This window comes from Alligator mississippiensis, chromosome 12 (genome assembly GCF_030867095.1).
Source record: "Alligator mississippiensis isolate rAllMis1 chromosome 12, rAllMis1, whole genome shotgun sequence".
In the NCBI taxonomy this organism is placed as follows: domain Eukaryota; kingdom Metazoa; phylum Chordata; order Crocodylia; family Alligatoridae; genus Alligator; species Alligator mississippiensis.
Window position 1 is genome coordinate 37,615,323 of NC_081835.1, and position 18,049 is coordinate 37,633,371.

The window sequence follows — 18,049 nt, forward strand, 5'->3', positions numbered from 1 at the left end:
ATCCTTTGTGGGGGGGAGGGTATCTGGAGTACATACACATAATAAGCAGTGCTAAGCTGTGGGGTCACCATGGCTTGAAAGGCTGTTGGCTGTGGCAGAACCCAGCCCAATGAGCTAAATGGAAAGTCAGCTTTGGGCTAATATTGTGCATTGTTTCTACTATATATAAGTAGTTACAAAAGTGCTGCATAAAAGTATGTTTATGGAGTACCTGTGCTAAATCGTGAAGCATTTCTAAACAACACAAAATGCTTCAGTTCTGGATGAACTACATCTACAGTACCCGTAGTTTGACCTCTGTTCTTAAAAACTTTCAAAGGAGGAAATAGTCAACTCTTCCTAGGTGGACTGTTCCAATACTTTGCTATTCCTCTAACTAATTTCTCCCCTCCCCACCCCCCCCCCACCCCTAATATTTAGGATATTAGACCCAGAACTCTCTTGCTACAAATTAATCCAATCTTTTCTTGGTAGTCTTGATAGCAATCTCGATAGTACTCAATTGATAACTATCCTCTTTATAACAGCCTTTTATGTAGTGAAGGCCTAAGACCCATTCCGTTATCTGTTTCCAAAACCAGACATTCCAGTTCTTTGGAGAATGTTTCCCAAAACTCTTATTCTTGTTGCTATCAGGCATCAGAGCAGCAGGCAGGCAGACAAGTCCCCAGCTGGCCTTGGTTGCTATGTGGGACTGATTACCTTCAACTGAGTCCCCTTAAGCAGCAGCCCTTTAAGCCCTCTGTGGGCTCTCGATGAAGATTTTCCTTCTGTCTAGCCCCAGTGCTCCTGCTTTTTTATCACTAGTACTGTTCTTTTCTTCCTAGTCCTGATTCCTGATCCCTGATTCTGAGTATCCTAGTCTACTTCCTGCACCCTGTCTCCCTGTCCCTAGCTTGCTTCCTGTTGCTTTTACCTGAACTCTGTGCCTTTGACTCACTTCTGCCTAGCTCCTAGTGCCTGGGCTCCTGGTTTGTGATTTCAGCTTCTAGACTTCTAGTATTGCTGACCCTTGGTGTCTGGACTCCTAGGCCTTTAGCCCCTAAACTGCAGCCCTCTATGTCTGGGCCAGCCCTGATAGTTGCTTTCCTCTGGACCCTCTACAACATGCCTACTTTTTTCTGAAGATACGATACTCAAACCAAGACATCTCACTCCAGATCTTCACCAGTGCCAAGTAGAACTTAATATTATCTTCTGTAATGTATGGTTCTGTCATTTACATTTAGAACAAAATTGAATTGTTAATTCACATTCAGGTTGTAGTTCACTATAACCCAGTATTACTGCCCACCCAGTGATAAGCCATTTGGAGTTTGGGCATTTGCTTTTTCCTTCTTAAGGACAGGGCTTCGCATTTGTCTTTGACTTATGCTACTGATTTTGGATCATTTCTCCACTTTATCAAGATCATTTTGAATTCTAATCCTGCTTGCCAAAATGCTTTCAACAACTTTCTTCTTGGTGTCTATAACACAGCACCCCAGCTCTTGTTACTAGAAAGGACTGAGAAGGTGAGAGACTCAGAGCCAGGAAGAGCAGTATGGAGTAACAACCCAGGTGGACTGGACCTGGGATTAATAAGGCCAGGTGGCTAATGAAGCAATTAGCTGTATTTGGTCCCTGGATACAGAAGACCTGGTCACATGATGGAAGGAAACTGGGCCTAGTGATATAAGTTCAGTCTCTGACTGCAGCAAGGAGAGAAGCTCTTGGGGGGGGGGGGGGGGGGTGAGGGGTTGCTGGAAGGCGGGGAGAGCTACCCAGGGGAAGGAGGCTCCTGTGGAGGTAGGGCCTATGGGCAACATTTACCCTGAGGAGGGAAGTTATTTATGTTATGAAGCAGCTGGCTCATATTTTTGTTTTGTTTGCACCAGAGGACTGTGGCTATGAGAATGGAGGAACCCATGAATAGGGGTAACTGGGTGCCACTCCCTTGCTACTTGTTCCAGGAACTAGCCTTGAGCTAAAGGGGCAGCGACTGCTGCTGAGATTGAAATTACAAGAAGGACTGCTGCCAAGGCAGGGCTGATACTTGGGACTTGACATCTTAAAGGGTATACAAAGGTTGAGGGTGCAGCCGGAGAAAAAGGGGATCACGGCTACAACAGCTGAGGCTCTGACAAGTTCTGAGAAGCCTACAGGAGCACTCAAAGGGGATTATAGGCCCCCAAGATGAGGCAACCAGCAAAACTACCCTGCACCCTAGGGACCACCTCTCTCAGCAACAAATAGAATAACATTAAAGACATGGCAGGAAAGATACTGGAGGTGAGGTGGCGCTGAGGGTAGGGCTCCTGGTGTCAGGGTAGCAGCACCCCCAAGGGTATACCACAGTGTTATCCATAACTAAGTGCACCTTTTTCCACTATCCAAATCATTACTTATGATTTGTAATACTGCATCTACTGAGAGCCCTAATCATGAATCAGGAGAAAAAAAAAAAATCCTCCAAAGCAGCCAGGGCAAGCTCTCTCCCCAAAATCACTACCAGAATCCATGCTTACTCTAATGTGGGAAAACAACCCTTATCTAAGAACCTTTTTTCCAAGTTAAGTTTCTAGTCATTCAGTAACAGCTCATTTGATACACTCTGCTCATTGTGGTGAGCCATGCAAACAGCAGTAAAAAATAGCACATTAGTATTTCTTTATTAGGGAATGCCTACCAAGAATAGCATTACAAATTTTGATGTTGACAACCAAGACCAACCCTTCTTGCTAAAAAACACTCTGAAATGTTCCTAAACCTGAAGGTCTTCTGCAATCTGTTGCAACTTTCTAGTTTTTCTCTTCTACTTGAACTGAAAAGTTTTTACCTGGAATTTAAAGTCTTGCAGATGGCTAACTAGCACACGTTTCTATTAATGCAAAATTGCCTTCAGAACTTCAGTACTCTACATACAACAGAAGACAGTAAGAACATTTGTTATAGTAGTGAGGTATCCTCCCTTATTGTCATCTACGTTGCTACCATCTTTCATGCAAAATATTGCAGTAACCAGCTAGAGTTAAATAATTATGTACTTAATTAGTTGCAGAATATCTGCTGAACAACAGGGGTGGGGGGTTGGGAGGGTGTCTACATGAAACGCTTTACTGCGCAGTAAAACAACACTACCTACAAGTGTGCAGCATTTACTGTGCGGTAGATTAGTCTACTGCGTGGTTGCCTATTACCTGTAAATTACTACCTGCCTACTACCTGTAACTACTGAGCAGTAGCACACATGTAGACAGCTGACTGGGAGCAGTTTGCTCCCAGTCAGCTCAGACAGCAGAGACAGTTTCCCCACCTCTTCCCCCCAGGCAGCTGCTTCCCAGCCCTCTGCCTTGATAGGCTGATCAGAGCATGGGGCTGGGAAAATGTCCCCTCCCCCAGCTGCTGCTACCCAGCCCCACGCCCAGATCTGCAGATTGGGGCAGGGAGCTGGGAGACAGTGCCCTGGAGATACTGACACCCAGAGAAGCCTGGAGCTCCCCCTGGCTGCTGTAGCGGGGCACAGGAGGGCTGGAGTAGCCCTGCACTGTACTGCTACGCTTTGGAGTAAGTGTGCTCCCACCCAGAGCAAATTTTCTCCCAAAGGGCACATGTGTAGATACCCTGCTGGAGAAAGTTTACCATGCAGTAAGCTTACAGTACATTAATAGTGCAGGATTCCTTATTAAGAGAGTCTTCATAATGTCTTTAATTTTTGAAGCTTCTGCTCCCCTGGGCAATAAAAACCTGAAAATCAAGACCAGGAATTACATTTTGTTCTTTCCTTATCACTCCAGTGGCCATTTTTTAGCCACCTACGGGGCATTTTTGGCACTTAAGTACCAGGGAAATTCTACTCCTGGATGCATATGGATGACTATGTAGACCGGCAATAATGGAATGAAGGATGCCTCCCTTTTTTCCCCACAACTAGCTGAGTGGCTAGGGTACTCACCAGGGAGCTGAAGATCCTGGGTTCCTCTCTAAAAGGGGTTTGAACTATGCTCTCTTTGTTTTCCTAGCAAAATATACTACCCACCACATCACAGTTCAGCATTACCCAGGGCTTTCTCTAGTACTCCCTTTGAACCTGGCCTCCTGAGATGAAGCCATGTAAGAGAGATGTGAGGCCAGGAGAAAGGGCACAAATTAGTGAGTGTGTGACTCAGTAAGGTGACTGCTGGCTTGGAGGGTATCCTGGGTTCCAGCTTTGTCCCCTGTGGCGTAGAAGCTACCTACCACCTGACTTTTTTTTCTATTAATATATTAGCAACTCAGCTTCAAAAGGAGCATGGAAGAAAGCAGCAAGTAATGACTAACCTGAAGGGTGGTGGCTAGAGTGCTGTGCTAGAAGGTCAGATACACCCAGGTTCATGCCCTCGGGTGATGGGGTCCTAGAGTCCAAGATTCCTAGGTGAGTGCTGTAGCCTGTGAACTATGGAGACAAAAGAGGAACCTGAATACTTATTCACTCTTTTGTTCAGTAGTGATGGGTTTTGGCTGATTCCATTTTCAAGTGTCTTAGGCTACTAAGGGGGTGTGTATGTGCTATGGCTACTACTGGACATGCTCAGTCTCCATGATTATGTAGTTATGCAGTCATCCATGTGTTCATGATTATACATTCAGAAACAGAATTCCCATGGGCATCAAAGGGCCAAAAATGGACACCTAGAGCCCTGCTATGCATTCAAATTAAAGAGGGATAAAAAACAGCTACACATTTGTTACATATTTTCAAGCACTAATTTCAAGCACTAATTTCCAAGCACTAATTATGGATGGATATAAATTGTTGAGGAAGGACAGGTAGAGGAGAAGAAGAGGAGGAGGAGGAGTTATACTTTTTGTAAAAGAGCTGTATGCTTGCCTCTGGGTTAGGGTCAGAGGAGAGAACAACAAGGGTGATGTCACGGTGGGAGTCTGCTATAGACCACCAGACCAAGAAGAAGTAATGGATGAGGCTTTTTTTCACACGACTAGCAGGTTTCCCAATCACAGGCCCTGGTTCTCATGGGGGACATCTACTGGGGGGACAATATGGCAGTGCAATCCAGGGAGTTTTTGGAGAGTGTTGGGGACAGCTTCATGGTTCAATTGCTGGAGCAAGCAACTAGGGGTCATGCTCTTCTTGACCTGCTGCTCACCAGCAGGGAAGAATTGGTGGGGAATTTAGTAGCGGATGGCAACTTGGGCAATAATGTCCATGAGATGATTGAGTTTAGGATCCAGAGGAAAAGGATGGAAAGGACCAGAGTAAGGATCTTGGACTTCAGAAAAGCAGATTTTGACTCCCTCTGGGAACTGATGGGCAGGATCCCATGGGAAGCCATGTCTGAGGGGAAAGGAGTTTAGGAGAGTTCATTGTACTTTAAAGAAACCTTACTGAGAGCGCAGGAAGACTAGCAAGTATGGCAGAAGAACAGCTTGGCTTAGCAGGGAACTCTTCAATAAGCTAAATCACAAAAAGGAAGCTTATAAGAAGTGGAAACTTGGACAAATAACTAGGGAGGAGTATAAGAGCACTGCTCAGGCATGCAGGGATGAAATCAGGAAGGTCAAAGTGCAATTGAAGTTGCAGTTAGCAAGGGATGTGAAGGGTAACAAGAAGGGTTTCTATTAGTATGTCAGTAACAAGAGGAGGATCACGGAAAGTATGGATCCCTTACTGAATACGGGATGCAACCTAGTGACAGAGGATGAAGAAAAGGCTGAAGTGCTCAATGCCTTTTTCACCTCAGTCTTCACAGGCAAGGTCAGTTTCTAGACTACTGTATCTGGCAGCAGTTTGGGAAGGAGGTTAGCAGCCAACAGTGGCAAAAAAATAGTTTAGGGCAGTGATCTCCAACTTTTTTAAGTACCGGATCACTTTTTGAATTAAAGTACAACCCAAGATCTACCGCCCCCTCCCCTACCTGTGCCCAGCAGGTCAGTCTGTGGGGAAGGAAGAAGGGGGCAGATCGAGGCAGAGGGAGAAAAATTATTTGGGGGGGAAATTATTTGTGTCCCCCCAGCAGGTAAGTCTGTGGGGGAAGGTGCGGGGGGAGGGGAAAGGGCCATAGGGAGGTGCAGATCGAGGCCCCAGCAGTGAGGGAGCAGGGTATAGGCAGGAGCAGGGGCTGGGGTGAGTGGGGCCCTGGCTGGGCTGGGTGGTGGGACAAGCAGAGGCCCAGGGTGCACATGCCCCCCCAACCTGTGCATGGGGCGGAGGCAGTTGCTGCTGAACACTGTGCTTTGCTCCCTGATGCAGCTGCCTCATGCCCCCTGCCTGCCCAGTGGTGTAACGCACGTGGTGTCATGCAGTTCTTGGGGCAACGACAGAGGCTTCCACCCCACGTGCAAATCGGAGGGGCATATGCTGTGGGAGAGCGCGGGTTGTCACTGCAGGCTTGGGCTCAGCCAGAGCCAGGCTTTTCCCAGCTGGGGGTTGAGCCGCACTGCACTCAGGATGGGTGGTGGCAGCACTGAAAGCAGGAGTTGTGGGGGCTACAGTGAATTTTCAAGTGGATGCAGCCCCGCTTCGTTGATTCCTTCCCAGTGCCACTGCCCATCCTGAGCGCAGCCTGGCCCAGCCCCCTGCTGGGAAGAGCCTGGTGCTACCCTGGCCTCAGCCTGCAGCAGCAGCCCACCCTCATCCTGCATGCACATCCAGGGGCACACGCCCCCCATGCCTTCCCATGGTGTATGTTCTCCCTCCCTTCCTGTGGCTCCGTTCCATGCCCCATCCTGCCTGTGCAGCGCCTGCCCATGTCCCAGCCTCAGGCCCAGCCCTACTCCCTCCCTTACCACTGTATGAGCACCCCTCCATAGATTCACAGATGTTAGGGTCAGAAGGGACCTCAATAGATCATCGAGTCCGACTCCCTGCATAGGCAGGAAAGAGTGCTGGGTCTAGATGACCCCAGCTAGATGCCTATCCAACCTCCTCTTGAAGACCCCCAGGGTAGGGGAGAGCACCACCTCCCTTGGGAGCCCGTTCCAGACCTTGGCCACTCGAACTGCGAAGAAGTTCTTCCTAATGTCCAGTCTAAATCTGCTCTCTGCTAGCTTGTGGCCATTATTTCCTGTAACCCGCAGGGGCGCCTTGGTGAATAAAAGCTCACCAATTCCCTTCTGTGCCCCCGTGATGAACTTATAGGCAGCCACAAGGTTGCCTCTCAACCTTCTCTTGCGGAGACTGAAAAGGTCCAGGTTCTCTAGTCTCTCCTCGTAACCCCTGCTGCAGCCACTCACACTGCCCCATGTTTGGGGCCCCACTGCAGCTGGCCCAGGAGCAGCCTGACGCCACTAGGTCCCACCATTGGGCTTAGCCTCACTCCTGCCTGCCCGGCAACAGGATGCACATGGCATCCACTCCCGGGGTAGCTGCAGTGGGGCTCAGAGCACAAAGCCCACTATGCAGCAGCAGCGGCCTCCACCCTGCGGACAGATGGGGGTGTGTGTGTGCACAGCAGTGGGAGTTGTACACAATGGTGGGAGCCCCCCATGTCCCTGGACAAGCCACCCAGGTTCCGATCCTCCCAGCACCTGGACTGCCTGGGTCCCCACTTACCTCAGCCCCTGCTCCAGCTTGTGCCCCACTCCCCACTCCCTCCCTCACAGCGGGGACCTCTATCTGGCCCCCACCTCTTCCCTCCCCCACAGACTGACCTGCTGGCCTTAGCCCCCCAGCCTCAGATCAACTGCTCATGGCTCCATGATTGACCAGTCAATCACGATTGACTGGTTGGTGATCACTGGGTTAGGGACTATTTAGAAAAGCTAGATATATACAAGTCCATGGGGCTGGACAGGATGCACCCGAGGGTGCTGAGGGAGTTGGCTGATGGAACTGCAGAGTCACTGAACATTTTTGAAAACTCACAGCCATTGGGAGAGGTCCTGAACGACTGGAAAGGGCAAATATAGTGCCCATATTTAAGAAAGGCAGAAAAGAGGATCCACAGAACTACAAACTGGTCAGCTTCACCTCATTCCCTAGAAAAATCATTGAGCAGGTCCTCAAGGAATCGATTTCTAAGCACTTGGAGGAAAAGGTGACGATTAGGAATAGTCAGCATGGATTCAACAAAGGTAATTCATGCCTTAACAACCTAATTGCTTTCTATAATGCGATGTCTGGCTCTGTGGATCCAGGGAGACCAGTGGATGTGGCATACCTTGACTTTAGCAGGGCTTTTGATAGGGTCTCCCACAACAGTCTCATAGGCAAGCTAAGGAAGTATGGGCTGGGTGAATGGACTGTAAGGTGGACAGAAAAATGACTGGAGCATCAGAATCAGAGGGTAGTAGTAAATGACTCGATGTCTAGTTGGCAGCTGGTATCAGGTAGAGTGCCCCAGGGATCAGTCCTAGGGCTAGTTTAATTCAAGATCTTCATTAATGACCTGGAAAATGGCATGGAGTACACCCTCAGCAAGTTTGCAGATGACACCAAGCTATGGGGAGTAGTAGGTATGCTGGACCAAAAGAAATCTCATGTGGTTCAATAAAGACAAGAGCAAAGTCCTGCACTTAGGATGGAACAATCCCATGCACCATTACAGGCTGGGGACTGACTGGCTTAGGCAGCAGCTCTTCAGAAAAGGATCTGGGGGTTACAGTGGAATAAGCTGAATATCAGCCAACAGTGTGCCCTTTGTTGCCAATAAGGCTAATGGCATCCTGGGTCTAACTGATAGGAGTGTTGCCAGCAGGTCAAAGGAAGTGACTATTCAGCACTGGTGAGGCCACATCTGGAGTACTGTGTTCAGTTTTGGGCCCCCTGCTACAGAAAGGATGTGGACAAATTGGAGAGAGTCCAGCAGAGGGCAACAAAAATGGTTCGGGGGCTGGGGCACATGACTTATGAAGAGAGGCTGAGGGAACTGGACTTATTTTGGCTGGAGAAGAGAAAACTGAGAGGGGGTTTAATAGCAGTCTTCAGCTACCTGAAGGGTGGTTCCAAAGAGGGTGGAACTAAACTATTCTCAATGGTGGCAGATGATGGCACAAGGAGCAATATCCAACCTAAACTTCCCTTGCTGAAACTTGAAACCATTGCTCCTTAGTTTTTCCTGATATCTAACCTCTCACTAGGAGGGTAGTAAAACACTGGAACAATTTACCTGGAGAGGTTATGGAATCTCCAACCTTGGAGATTTTTAAGACCTGGCTAGTACGCATGTGCGAGTAGGCAGCTATTCGATCTGGCTTCAGATGCCAGGGATCCGATCTGGAGCTCTGGATCGGGTTTCCACTTTGATCCAGCCGAAGCGGCTCCAAAGCTTCGGAGCTGCCTCAGAGATCCGGCCATAGGGTATAATGGGGAATCAATGAAATATCTATAGCTTTATTGGTTTTTGTCTGATTTGAATGAAACTTGCAGGGGTGGTAGCTCCTGGTGAAGCCACAAAGCCTGCCAAGTTTCAAGAAGATAGGTGCAGGGGCTTGGGGGGAACTGCACCCCAAATTCTTGAAAGCAAAACTCATGTCACGTGTACGTGTTAAGCCATAGTGGGGTGAAAACTGCAGAGGAGGTGGCCCCCAGTGAGGCCACAAATCCTGCCAAGTTTCAAGTTGAAAGGTGCAGGGGTTTGAGGGGAACTGCACCTCAAGCTGCTGACAGGCAAAACTCGTGACACAGATGACCCTCTGTGTGTCAAGGCGCAGTGGGCTGAAAACTGCAGGGATGGTGGTCCTTACTGAGCCCACAAAGCCTGCCAAGTTTCAAGGAGATAAGTGCAGGGGTTTGGGGGGAACTGCACCTCAAGCTGCGGACAAGCAAAACTTGTGACGTGAGTGACACTGTGTGTGTTAAGGCATAGCAGGGTGAAAGCTTCAGGGATGGTAGCCCCTGCTGTGGTCATGAAGCCTGCCAGCTGTCAAGGAGATAGGTGCAGGGCTTCTGGGTTCTGGGGCCATGCACCTCTGGCTGCTGAAAGGCAAAACTTGTAACATGGGTGCTTGTAAGACTGTCTGTCTTGGAGCACAGGGGAGTGAAAACTGCAGGCATGCTAGCCCCTGCCGAGGCCATGAAGCCTGCCAGCTGCCAGCCTGCCAGCTGTCAAGGAGATAGGTGTAGGGGCTTCTGGGGCCCTGCACCTCTAGCTGCTGACAGGCAAAACTCGTGACATGGGTGCTTGTGCAACTGGCTGTCTCTGTCTTGGGGCAGTTGATTGTATGTATTGATTATTTCCTCTCCTTAGTCTGTGGTTTTGTAGATGTTAAGTGATGCTAATTAACTAGTTACATTAGCTAGCAACTGTGTATTGAGTTGGTCCCCGAGTGAATCATGATTGATTGGTAACTGGTAACACAGTAGCTTAGCAGCCAGGCCTGCAGTAGGTTCTCCCCCACCGCCCCAAGACAGACACTGAGTTGCACAAGCATCCACGTCATGAGTTTTGCCTGTCAGCAGCCACAGAAGGCCGAGCAAGGCCCCAGAACCCAGAAGCCCTGCACCTATCTCCGTGACAGCTGGCAGGCTTCGTGGCCACAGCAGGGGCTACCATCCCTGCAGCTTTCACCCTGCTGCGCATTAACACACACAGTGTCACCCACATCACGAGTTTTGCTTGTCTGAAGTTTGAGGTGCAGTTCCCCCTCAAACCCCTGCACCTATCTCCTTGAAACTTGGCAGGCTCTGTGACCTCACCAGGGGCTACTACCCCTGCAGTTGTCACCCCCCTGTGTTGTAACATGTAAAAATGATGTGAGTTTTGTGTTAAAAAATTTGGGGTACAGTTCCTCCCAAACCTCTAAACTGATCTTGTTGAAACATGGCAGGCTTCACGCTCTTAGCAGAGGCTACAAACCCTGCAAATTTAATCCAAATCAGACAGAAAACAACAAAGTTATAGATATTTCATTGTTTCCCCATTATACCCTATGGCCGGATCTCTGAAGTGGCTCCAAAGCGGCTCCGAAGCTTTTCCGAACCACTTCGGAAGCTCTGAACTACTTCAGAAAGCCTAACGAAACCAGTGCTTCGATTCGGACATGCTGCTTCAGATGGTGAAGCATCCAAAGCTTCTCTGGATCCGAAGCACTATCCGAAGTCTCACACAGCCCTACTAGCTAGACAAAGCCTTGGCTGTGTTGATATAGATGGGGATGTTCCTGCTTTGAGCAGGGGATTGGACTAGATGACCTCCTGAGGTCCCTTGCAACCCTAATTTTCTATGATTCTAGTTTTATAGCTAGACAGTCATTTTATCGCATTTTAATTTCTTTGAATGTGTGGCTGGTCTAAATTTATTGTGCAATTAGCCAGTTAATTATGTAATATATATTATGTATCAGGGGCCTTGGATGAACAAAAAAGAACTGAATGTCACCCTAAGTCCTCTGCGTGGTGCAACTATTAGACCAGCCTGCTCATTTGATGCTAAAAATTGGACCCAATAGCTGACAACCAGAACAACAGTGGGCACTCCCTCGGATAATCTGAAAGAGAAGATTATTGGAGATATTAAAAAATCAGGCAAGCCAGGTTAGCAGATGCATCAGCAGGTTATACAGAGAAGCTCTTTGCAGGGTTGTGGGTAGTGTTGGTTGGGGACTGTGTGTACCCACTCCTATCTTCTCAAATTTCTATCCATATGTTACAAGAAGTGTTCTGAGAGAATACAGATGTTAAAATACTAAATAAAGGCTTCTAGAAAAAAATTATACCAAACCTATGTTATACTATATTTATAACATTTATTTTCACGAAAGTCACTAATTAATAGTTTACACATATATTCTCAGAAAATGTTCATGGCTGAAGGAGAAGCCTGATCCTGGCAAGACTGTAACCCAGTCAGGCTACTTTTGTTGCTAAATCATACTATTAGGTCTTGTCATCAGTGGCCATTTGTAGAAATGTGTTCACTGTTTTCTGAACTGTGTCAACTGATATATATCATGGGTTTGAATCAAATTTCAATTCGAAGTAAGGGTTAATAGATGATCACAGACCAGTAAACTGTGTGGTTGGGCAGGGCTGGGGGCTTAGTCAGGATACTTATATTGGTGAGGTGTTGTTGGCACATTTGACTTTGTAAAGGTGTTACTTTGTGTGTGATAGCTTGTGTTGCAAAAACCCAACTGAGTTTCCCTTGAGGGGACTGATATTTGCAATGCTTATGTGCATTCCTAAGGAATGCTTACCTGGGTTCCTAAGGACTGTTTTCCTAAAAGCAATTCAGTATATACATATTAATTAATACAGCTTATATTGTCCAATTCAAGATGCCCTAGTCTGCCTTAACTTTAATCCTCATTCAGTGAGGATTAGTTAATTTGGACTGGAGCCAATTTTAATTCAGACTACAGAGGTCCACATGTATACAGTGGCAGCAACAGTCCAGATTAAACCTAGGAAAATGTAAAGTCTATAAATGATCAATGATTTTACTGTCTGCAAATCAATGCATTGACATCAGTGAAGAATAGCTTTAGAGAAAAATACTGAAAGATTCATCCTACCATTTTCAGTTTATTTCTATTTAAAATTACGTCAGGGAGAGGGTGGCTTGTTTTCTTCCTCTCATCAGGCATATCTTCCTCTCCTAGTTGTCTATGGGGCCAACTTCAAAATGAGGGCTTGAGGGTGCTGCTCTTTGCAATGCCAAACCCAGTGGGGCCCAACCTTTTTGTCACAAATGAGCCCTGCACTCTCCCCAAGTGCCATTTCAATCCTCTTCCCCTCTCCGATCTGCTGCTCTGCTTTCTGCTCCCAGTCCTGTGTTCCTTGCCTGATTTTCTGCTTTGCTTTCTCTTTCCTTACTTGTCTGACTTTGTACTACCTTATCCCCTCCCTGATCTGTTGTTGCCATGTTGTGGCACCCACACCATATATTGGCCACACCTAACCAAAGACCTGGTGGTTAAAGTATTTTGCTATGAAGTGAGAGATATAGGTTCAACGCACCCCCCCTCTCCCTGCCTCCTACTTTCTAGGCAAGTGCATTAACCATTAGGATCTTGGGCTGAAAGGTGAGCGATCCATAGCTGCTGCCTCCTCCATTTTACTTCCAGCAGGTTCACTTATGTAGGCTTTTTAGGTGGAAATGGAATCCAAATCCTGTACACGTCAAAAGCTGCAGTTATGCAGGTATAAGAGCCTCTCATTAGTAGGTACATGAAGGTGAAACAGCATTTAGCCCTATAGTGCTCCCCAACCTTTCAGGTAAGTACATTTTGCTGTTTAAGAGGATTATAAGCACTAACACCTGTTTTTGTATATACAGTGGTTTGCAAATGCTGGTGCATTACTTCATCACCAAACACCCAATAAAATGGAGCAAACAATTCTGATACTTACATTTCTTTCTGTGCAGAAGCAGGAAGTTAGTAGCAGTGAACTGAATCTTACACGGTGCCGAGTGCTTTGGTTCGGAGTCAGCAAAACCTTTAGGCCTAGGCTTTGCTTTAAGAAAACGAGTACACTCATTGAACTACTCTTATTCCCAAAGTACAGTTCTTGCTTAAGAACTCTGCAGGATCAGAATAAGACTGCTCTGTAACTCACAGACCTGATTTCTGCTTTCCATGTTAAGAGTGCATTCCTGTCCAGAAATGTTATGTCAGAAATGTCCTGTCCAGTCATTACAGTACCTGTTGTTAAGGCCTCCTTCATCTTTATAGCACAGAAGGGCTGTAGCTGCTCTCCCTGATTCTCCATTGGTCCCAACTCAAATGAGTTGAAAGATATTCGCAAGAATGGAGCCATTGCTCACAATACCAGCCAACACCTAGGTGGATAAAGGAGAATGTAAATCCTAAAGTAAAAAACCTGGTTAAGAAAAAGAAAACAGTCACAAGATTCCTCAAATGTCAAAACAGAATGATCTAGCATCTAAATTTGAGTCTGTCAGTTGTGTAAATACATTGATTTGGGTGCAAAACTTGCATGGTAAAAATTTGGGGGCATTTTTGACAACCTAAACATAAATTAATCAGAGTATAGTCAAGCCAAACACTACATATGACAAGAAAAAATATTAGCTTGAGAGACAAGATTTAAGAGAACCTCCACGAAATATAGTGGTGGATTTACAGTCTGTAGCTGCACTTGTCTAAATATCATCTCTTAGAGTGGAATTCAATTTCCTTTTGCTTACCTGGCAACTTTTTAGCTGCATACCTGGGCCTTTTCACACTTAATTCTGCACTTTGAATGTGTAATTGTGTGTGTTTGCGTGTGTAGACTGAGAATGCACAGTAAAATACACACTGGCCAGGCAGGTACTTAGCTATGTTTGTGCATGGCTGAGTGAGTGTAAGTCGCAACAAAAATGATAAGAAGCAGGTCCCTCTATGTATTAGCCACAATGGCTTTTCAACAGGGAAGCAGGAGATCTGGATTCTGGGCCCCTCTTTCACTTCTTACTACCTGTATGTTAATTATAACACCTCAGGTTAGGTTATATCCAGAGTAGTGGTGTAATAAGCAGAAGTTGATGCCTGGGGCAACACTCCAGCTGTTGCTTTTAAAGCAGGAACAACAGCAGCCAGAAATTGTTCTGCAGTTCCCAGCCTGGCTATGGTGCTGGGGTGTGACCGCTGAAGAAACGGGAGACAATCTGATACCCTTCTTAACTTGGCACCCAAGATGGATACTGCTCTCACCCAACCCTAATTATGCTCCTGCTTCAGGGTTTTCCCCTGAGTTCCTTTTTAAGTTCAGCCACTGCCCCTTGGGTTTACCAGTCATTAGATAAAGTGGATAAAGGATAATACAAGGAAACTTCTACCCTACTGAAACTAATTGTCCTAGCTAGAACATAGCCCCTCACCCTTCCACCATTAAGAACATTTTCTCCCATTTAGAAGATTCTTAAAGTCTATCTGCTTCACCTATCCTTCATGTCTCTCCAAATACAAAGATCAAAGAGAATTGAAAAAAACCTTGCTTTTATAGATGGGATTTTGCTCACAGTGTACAAAATATATGTTTTTAATTATTATTCAGTCTTGTGAAGGTGCAGCATTGTGCAACTGCAATGGCAATCAAATAGAAAAAGGACACAGCTTCTATACTTTAATACAGTTTGTTTTTAAAAGTGCCTGTGGAACTGAATCTATATTGTTCATCAACTTTCATAGACAACTGAGATGGAGTTAATATTTTCCTTCAGCATTGTGAAGTAATCACTGCAGCTCTTACAACATGAATATGCTGTTTAAGTGGCCCATACATCACAAGTCTGTGTTTACTTTCTCACTTTGTTAAATGCCTGCAGCAGAGAGCAGAATTAAAGAAGTTAAAAAAAAAATTCTCTGCCCCTGGCTGCCTGTCAAAGATGACAGGAGGCAGGGGCAGTAGGACTCAGGGGGAAGCTGCTGGCAGGAGCGAGTGGCAGCAGTAGCAAGGCCCGCTGCATCATGTGGTTTCCAGCTGGTAGCTGCGTGGTGCTCCTGCTGTGTTGCACGATCCCAGCCCTGCAGCCAGAACCGTGTGGTGCTGGAGCTGCAGGTATGGAGCGGCAGATGGGGAGGGAGGGGGGCGAAGTAGCAGTGGGGGCTAGCATGGGGCCCTGGGGGTCAGGGCCAGTGGCAGCAGGAGCAAGCTGGGAGCTGGGGGGCGGGCTGGATCCTGCTACATTTTGTGATTCTAGCATTGAAGGCAGGAACAGCACACTGCCAAGATGTGCCCAGCCATGCAGCTGCATGCCACTTAGCTCCTAGCTGCAAAGCCGGGATCACAGAATGCAGCAGGAACCAGCCCGGCCCCGCAGCTCCCAGCTTGCTCCTGCTGCCACCTCTACTGCAACGTATCTGCAGCTCCCGCACTCACAGAGGGGGAAGCCCCACGGTGCAGCCCACTGCCTTCCCAGCCCCATGCTGCACACGTTTCCAGACTCCGCCTGGAGTGGAGGGAGCCCTGTCCCCCACTCCCCTGTGGAGTCCAGCGGGGCTTGCCCTATGGCAGTGCGGGTGCTGCAGATGAATTGCATGGAGCCCCTGTGATGGAGGAGGCCAGGCAGGCTCCGCTTCTCACTCCCATGTGCACCACTGCTCAGAGACATACCCTACTGGGCACCAGTCTCTGGGCCAGGCATGAGTTCCCTAAGCCTCCCTGCCTACTGCTGCTGCCAGCAGCAGGGGCTGCATGCCATGTGGGGGAGTGTGGGGAATCCCAGCACCCCACAAACCTCACATACCCACACCCTAACCATACAACCCCCACCGACATAAACACCCCCCCAACATACCTTATGCCCTCCCACACACCCCACATTCCCCCCACACAGTGAGACAATTTTTGAGTTATTATGCAATCCCTTCTATTTATAGTACACAAACACAAATCATGACAAATATTTTTGTAATCAAATTAAAATATGTTATAGTAGATGTTTGACTTCTAGCATATGATTTTTTTTTTTTCTGGTTCTAAGATGCCAACCACCTTCCCAAAAAGAGTATTTCAGGGGCGAGGAGACAGACTTCTGGTGGCAAAGGTCAGGGGTTAAGAGGCAGGACCCCCAGTATGGTGACTAGTGGGTGGGTCAACTGTCAAGGGGCAGGGTTACCTATGCAGCCCAACAGCTTGCCCAAACTTAAGTGGCCCTTTACTCAAAATAATTGCCCACCCCGGATTAAGACCAAATTCAGGAAGGAATCATGGAGATTTTGAATAATAGGACTGAAGCTAAAAGCATCAAAACACCTACATTTGAAGAGTTGATAAATCACATTTTTTCTTAAACTACTGATGATGCATAAGATTTTGAATACAAATATATTAGGAAGGGTTCTGTACAAGCCATCATACAAAGGTAGTTTGTTAATCATGTTATTGTCCATGAAGTCTTCTTTTTGATGATAGAGAAGGGCTGTCAAACTCATTTGGTTCTGTAGACCAGATGAGCCTAGCTGGACCAGTCTGTGGGTTGGACAGGATTGACCCCCACCTGTGTAGTGCCCACAGTGCTGGGTCCTAGTGCTGCAGGCAGCACAGGAGGTTGGTCTGAGGCACTGCATGCAGCCCATGCCCTGGATCCTCTGTGCCATGTGTGGCATCAGGTCCAGACAGTGCACCTAGGGTAATGCACACCCTGTGCCAGCCCTCAGGGCTATATGCACAGCAATCCCTGGGGCCAGTGCATGAGTTGGAGGTGAAATTCAGGCCTGAGCTTATACTGGGAATGCCTGGTTCTAATTAGGTCAGTCAATGACCCTTATTTGACCTGGTACCTGCAGAGCATGCACAAGAGCATAGAGAGAGGCTGATAGAGAGTGGCATGTGCACATCCATGAGCCAAGTGTAGAGCTCTGGTGGATGGGTTGCACAACTCATATAAAAGGGACTTCTGATTGACAGATGGTGTGTAAGTGTGTATCTGGGTAAGTTGGTGCGCAGCTGTGTATGAATGTGCTGTAAGTGTTGGTGGGTTTTATGAGATATGTGGCAGTGAGGAAATGAGTGGAGAGAGGAGAGCGTTGGATTGAAGAGTGATGTGCAACTGATCTGAAGCTAGATTACTGGATGGTTCAGCAAGAGTACTGTGGAGGTACACCGTAGCCCTTGTGTCCGGTGAGACTCCAGAGGTTTCCTACTATTGAGGACCTCCTGATAGTCAGTGAGAGTCGCCACGTTTGGCTCCCTGGGTTCTTGTCCTCTGGGTGTGCATAGCACATAACAAGCAGCCCTCTACCTTCTTTGGTGCAAGTATCACTCATCCTCTTTTTCTCTCTCTTTTCCTTGTTCCTTAATTATAAGTGGAAAGTAAGCCACCACCGAACAACCATCTGTGGTGCCGAATACTGCTGAGGGACCTGAGGCAGCAGAAGGTTCCTAAGTTTAAAAAGGTTCCCCTCCCCTCATTATAATAAAGTTTGCACCCACCTTGAATGTGTTGCTAGATAAGGAATTAATATAAGGCATAGAATTTAGGAATAGGACTAGAGTGATATAGAATAGGAATCTTTGTATTGTTCTAGCTTGTTTATTTTTGTTCTTATATTGTTATACTTACCTGTCTTCTGAATATTTAATAAACCATTTCATTCAAGTACCTATATATCTCTGTGTAAGTTTTCCTTACTTAGTTATAGTATAATTAATTGTTGGGTTGATTGGGTGGTGACAGATACA

At 47.0% G+C, this 18,049-nt stretch overlaps 1 protein-coding gene across 2 annotated transcripts in view; it reads right to left on the minus strand.

The window, feature by feature from the left end:
- The window catches only part of PRKCD (protein kinase C delta), a 65,564-nt gene extending 51,836 nt beyond the window's left edge, over positions 1–13,728 (minus strand). For both annotated transcript variants that reach the window (XM_059716059.1, XM_059716058.1), the window contains exon 1: positions 13,564–13,728. In XM_059716059.1, the coding sequence (XP_059572042.1) occupies positions 13,564–13,678 (115 nt within the window). In that variant the 5' untranslated portion in view covers positions 13,679–13,728. The remainder of the gene's footprint in view (positions 1–13,563) is intronic.
- Positions 13,729–18,049: the final 4,321 nt, after the last annotated feature.